At 40.1% G+C, this 6,000-nt stretch overlaps 1 protein-coding gene across 2 annotated transcripts in view; it reads right to left on the bottom strand.

The window, feature by feature from the left end:
• Window positions 1–399: 399 nt before the first annotated feature.
• si:ch211-269e2.1 (cohesin subunit SA-2) overlaps window positions 400–6,000 on the bottom strand; it is a 145,441-nt gene continuing 139,840 nt past the window's right edge. For both annotated transcript variants that reach the window (XM_060826268.1, XM_060826269.1), the window contains exons 32-33: window positions 4,301–4,428; window positions 400–1,911 (exon numbers count right to left, since the gene is read on the bottom strand). In XM_060826268.1, the coding sequence (XP_060682251.1) occupies window positions 4,311–4,428 (118 nt within the window). In that variant the 3' untranslated portion in view covers window positions 400–1,911; window positions 4,301–4,310. The remainder of the gene's footprint in view (window positions 1,912–4,300; window positions 4,429–6,000) is intronic.

Raw genomic sequence — 6,000 nt, 5'->3', positions numbered from 1 at the left:
AAGGATTTTCCTGATGCTAGACATTTTTCAGTTCTGTTCCATAATTCACCAGGGCATTCACATCTTGAATAAGGTATAGTCTTGGTCCCCTTATTTAAGAAAGGATATAATTGTCTTAGAAATAGTTCAGAGAAGATTTACTGGTTTAATACCTGGAATGAAGGTTGTCATGTGAGGAAGGGTTGGACAAACTAGGTTTGTGTCTGTTGGAAGAAAGTGAGGAATGCAGATGCTGGAGATCAGAGCTGAAAATGTGTTGCTGGAAAAGTGCAGCAGGTCAGGCAGCATCCAAGGAGCAGGAGAATCAACATTTCGGGCATGAGCCCTTCTTTCCTGTACAAGGGCTCATGCCCGAAACGTCGATCCTCCTGCTCCTTGGATGCTGCCTGACCTGCTGCGCTTTTCCAGCAACACGTTTTCAGCTTGTGTCTGCTGGAGTTTAGAAAAGTGAAAGGCTACTTGACAAGTACCAGTGGAAAAGATGTTTCTTCTTATGGGATAATCTAGATCTAGGGGGTCATAGTTTAAAAATAGACATTGCTGTATATTTTAGTTGTAGCGAAAGGGTGCTTTTTTCTCTCACAGAGCGTCATGAGTCTTTAGAATGTTTCCTCAAAAAACGCCGGGAGCAGAATCCTTGAATACTTTTAAAACAGAGGTAGAGAGATTCTTGAGGAGGTGGAAGATTATCACGCTGGGTGGGAATATCAAGCATCAGATGAGCCATGATATTATTGACTGACAGAGCAGATTCAAGTTTCTACAGAATTAGGGGACGGGACATCAGCAAATCCCAGATTTGAAACAACTGTTGACAGGACGGCTTTTGTATTCTATCAATTCTTTTAATCAACCTGTTCAGGGATGTTATTACACACCTCTGGAGTAGGGGGGACTTGAATCTGGGTCTCTTGAACCACAAAAGACCCCCTGGATTTTTCTCAGCAGTGTTTAACATTCACGGAGCCCATTGATAGATCCTAATGCACACATTAACATGTTTCATTATAGTTGCCTTATTAGCCTTATATTGAAAATATATAGCTTAGAGAAAATTGGTGGTTGTAATATTAATATTAGCTGCCAGCATTTGAGGTGAGTTTAATCACATTTTCCTCTACGCTTGTGATTTTTAAACTCTTAATAAAATACTTAATTAGGCTTCAACATTTCATTGACTTGCAGAAGATAGTCTGTTTGTCTATTTGACATGTTTTTCCACCACCTCATAAACATTATGAAATATGACTTCAAAGTTGGTGGCCCTCCATTTCTTGACTCAAGTCACTATCATTCATGGTGGGTTAATACCGAACAGTGAATATCTATGAGGATTCAATACTAGCTGTTGCTTACATGCAGTTATGGTCCAGTAACTCAGAAGAGATCAGGGATCAAACCCAAAACTAACTTGGTCTGGATAATCCAGTAGTGAACTAAACATTACATGTATCCAATAGGAAAACACTTGAGGACGTTCTGTTCAGATGGTGGGTCATTGATCTGAAGCATTCACTCTGTCTGATTCTCTCTCCACAGATGTTGCCCGACCTGTTGAGTATCCCCAGCATTTTCTGTTCTTGTTACACAATGCATCAAGACATTGTCAAAATTGTTCTTGAGGGAAAAATAACTTCTTGTTCCACAAGCTGCAGAAAATAATACATCCTCAAGAAAACTAATATCTCTCGGGAAGGATATACTCCTTTTGGTCTTGAGCTGACACTCTGTGTAGTAAGCTTCTCGTGTTTTCTTCCTGGATAATGGCTTATACTGTTTTTATTTTGCATTCTTGATTCATGATTCTTGAAAACTCTCTTGGTAGAACTTACAAAATACTCAATTCTTATGATGGGAAGGGTCTGCGTAGAAAGTCTCCCGATGCCTTTAAACAAGTCATTTGGTCGGATCCTAAAGAAGTAACAATAGCACAGAAATCTATTACTGACATTGAAATGATATTAACGTGTACCTGGTGTTTATAATACCGCTCTATGGAACGATGCATTCTCACTATCATAGTTATTTCCCTCAGGTTTGCAACATGTTCCCTTCAATTCGGTCTCTTAAGCAAAGCCGGTTTTCATCATTTCCGCCACTGTCAACCATACCTTCAGTTGCCGAGACTCCAAACTCTGGGCTTCTCTGGTTCTCTACCTATCTTTCAGACACCTCTTGAAATCCACTTCTTTAACCAAGCATTTGCTCATTGTCCCTGACATCTCCATTAAGTAATTTGACATCAATTATTGCTTGATAATTGCTCCTGTCACTTGGGATATTTAACTATTTTAAAAGCAATTTTCTAATATACACACAAGTTATTGTTTTATTTGTTACTATAACAAGATAAAACATCTGATCTACATTTACGCAATCTAGATTCCAGACTGTTTAAGGCAATGGCCCTAGACATAGTGGATGCATTAGTGGTCATACTGCCAGATTCTATAGCCTATGGAGTAACTGCTATGGATTAGACATTAGCTAACATAACCCCAGTATTTTAAAATAGGAGGTGGAGATAAAGTAGGAAATATAGACCTGTCAGCTAATATTGATGGTGGGGAAACTTAGAAATGTTTATTAAAAGATTTGATGGCAGAGCACTTGGAATACAGTGACAGGACAGTGTCAACATGGATTTACAAAAGGGAAATCATGCTTAACGAATCTACTGGAATTTTTCGAGTAGGTAGCTAGTAGAGTTGGTAATGGGGAGCCAGTGGATGTGGTTCAAACTGAATTTTGGATGAGATCCAACAAAAAGAGATTAGTATGTAAAACTAGAATATATGGGATTGGGGTAGTGTATGGATAGAGAACTGGTTAGCAGACATGGAAGAGGGGGAATAAATGGGTCTTTTTGTGTATGGCAGGCAGTGACTACTGTGGTTACTGAAAGGGTCTTGTCCTTTCTGTGGCATTAACATTGGCCTCCTCCCCACACAATCACTCCCAGCTTTACATCCCATCGCTAACATTCCTCCTGAAGTAACACTCGTTTACTTTCAATCATGGCAGAGCCTTCAGCCTTGTATTATTCCCACCAGGTTCGATTAAACCTGGGGGATGTCAACTAAATCTGGCAATGATAACATCCAGGGTTGCATGTTTGTAGTGATGCTCAAGCTTATCCCGCTGGCCCCATACTTGTCATGAGTTCTTATCAGGAATTTTGTGGTAGAAGCTGAACAGTGCCAATGGGTAAAATGTTCTGCTGCCCTGAACTTGAGATTCCTCCCCTCAACATCATAAACCTTTTTGTTTGCTTTATAAGGTCAATCAAGTGAAACTGGACTGACAGCATACATTGGAAAATGCATGGACTTAAGCTCTGCGCTACTGTTTTCCTTTCCCCATCAATTTGTAAGTCAGTTGGAGACTAATTAATAGAGTTTAATGCTGTGATTGCCAACAACTCTAGTATCATTGCATCATGTGACAACATAATGGGTGAAAGTAAGGTAGGTGGCTTGGGCCTGTCAGGTCAAATGGTTCCTACTTTTGCATGATTCTAGTTCAGTGTAAATTAACAATGTCAGTCACACAGGCCTTAGCGTGGCAGGTATGAGGAATTCAACAGGATTCCAATTGATGCAATCAAGAGTGATCCTTTTCGCTTTTTTTGGGGTGGGACAGCAACAAGTGACCTTTCCTGCCTGTGCATTCATGACTTAAAATTTGTATTTTAAAGCACCTTTTCGCAACAGTCAACGTGTTCACAGCAACAGAGTAATGAGCAGATCATTCTGTTGAAATGACAAGGGAGAAATCTTAGCCAGGACACTACATACTACATGATCTTTTACACCCACCTGGGTGAATAGATAATGCCTCACCTGACCCCATCCGCCCCCACCTCCAAAATTCCCAAAGTCAAGTTTTGATCAGCACAAAAATTAATGTGCAATAACCCAGTTAAAACCTATTATAAATTTTGAGCCCAATGACAGAAATGGCTGCTGAGGAACAAATGTGCTGCATTTCATTGTGATATTTATTGTCCTGGGTTTCATTTCATTGCTGTCCAAGTCGACAACTGATTTCAAAATCAGCTCAATCTGTGAACACTCAGCAAAGGTAATCAAGCAATTATTTACAGCCTTTACCACAAAAGTCACAACAGAGATATTGCAATCTCTTTTCGAAAGCAAAAAAAGATTGCCGCAATATATAAACTCCAATTTTATTGAGAGTATTTATTAGTTTTACCTTAGAGCATCCACTTTCACTTTTCAATCAATATTTGCAAATCTTTTGGTGAAGAAAGATGAGATAAACCTATTCTGGTGCTTACCGAGTTTGTGTCAATCATTGTCAATATCCAATATTTCATTCACGTCATCAAGGTCACCCTCGGCTAATTTTGTTGCAACACCATCTTCCAGTTTGTCTGTGTTCTCCATCGTTGTGGTCCCATACTCACTAAAACAAGAGCTCATTGTGTTTTAGTACACTTGCCATGAACAGATGAGAATATTCTGGTATCAGTTTCAAAGTAAATCAATACCCTATTGGCCCAGATTTTGCATTGAGACTAAGGGGGATGTTGTCAGCACTTACCATTTGACAATCATTCATGGGTTGTGGATGTTACTGGTTGGGCCAGCATGTGTTGATCATTTCTAATTGCCTCCCGATCTCCCTTGCTATGGACATTTCGGGAGTCAGTTCACCGTCAACTATGTTGCTGGTGGGTCTGGAGTCACATGTAAGTCAGAGCAGGTCAAGACAGTAGATTTCCTTCCCTGAAGGACATCCGTGAACCAGATAAGTTTTTTTCTGCAATCCATCGTTCTAGATTTTTATTGCATTCAAATTTCGCCATTTACCCTGGTGGGATTCAAACCCACATCTCTAGAAAATTACCCTGGGGTTTCTGGATTATCAGCCCAGTGACACGGAACCCACTGCTCAACCTCTTTCCTATTACACAATACTAAGCTTCGTTCAGTAGACACTGAAGCAGCTTATGCAGCAGGTATTATCCAGGCTTGGGCTTTTCCAGGTGAAGGGCTTATGCTCGAAAAGCTGAGTCTCCTGCTTCTCGGATGGTGCCTGTGTGCTGCACTTTTCCAACACCACACTTTCCAACTCTGATAAGTGGTAACATTCACACCACACAAGATAACAATTTCACACAAGAGAAAAATCCTAACCATTGCCCCTTGACATTGAGTGTTATTACCATTACTGAATTCCCCCACTCATCAACATCTTGGATAGTAGAGGTAAAGTTGCCATCATCTTACCAGGCTGTGCAGCTACTTTCTTATTACAGTGACAACTGGTGATGCTTTAATCTGAGGGCCACCACACCTCAGGAGGGAGAGGTTGTGAAGGACAGTCCTCTATGGTAACCTCAGCTGGTGTGAAAATGGAATATTCACTGCGCATTACTAACCAACCATCCCGCCAACTGATCACAGTCTTATTACTGTGAGAGGGTTTTGGATGAAGTAGTGAAGGTGAGGGTGAACAAGCAAAGGTGTAAATAGATGGTGCTTAATTTGATTAAATTTGGCAATGACATTATTTTTAAGAGATCACTGCACATTTCAAACATTTTACAATGAATGAAATCATTTTAATTTGAATTTATCACTGCTGTAATGTAGGATATGTAGCTGCTACTGCCTGCTCAGCAAGCTTTCAGGAAAGGTGGTGATGACCAAATAATTATTTTCTTGTGTTGTTGAGTGAGGCATAGGTATTGGCCAGGACACTTGAAATAACCTCCTGCTCTTGTTCAAAATGCTGCCATGAGAACTTTTACGTCGATCCAAAGGGGCAGCCATTACCTATACAAATGTTTTATTCCGGATTTGTTTAATTAACTGAATTGAAATCCTCCCAGAAGCTGTGGTGGGATTTGAACTCATGTCTCCAGATCATTAGTCTGAGCTCCTGATTATTCCTCAAGTAACAAAACTACTTTACTGGCACAACCTCAAACAACAGCTAAATAGTGCTTGTATGAGTTTTGACAGGAACCTG

The sequence above is a fragment of the Hemiscyllium ocellatum genome, chromosome 6 (assembly GCF_020745735.1).
Source record: "Hemiscyllium ocellatum isolate sHemOce1 chromosome 6, sHemOce1.pat.X.cur, whole genome shotgun sequence".
NCBI classification, from domain to species: Eukaryota; Metazoa; Chordata; class Chondrichthyes; order Orectolobiformes; family Hemiscylliidae; genus Hemiscyllium; species Hemiscyllium ocellatum.
This window is presented reverse-complemented; position numbering and strand designations above follow the sequence as displayed.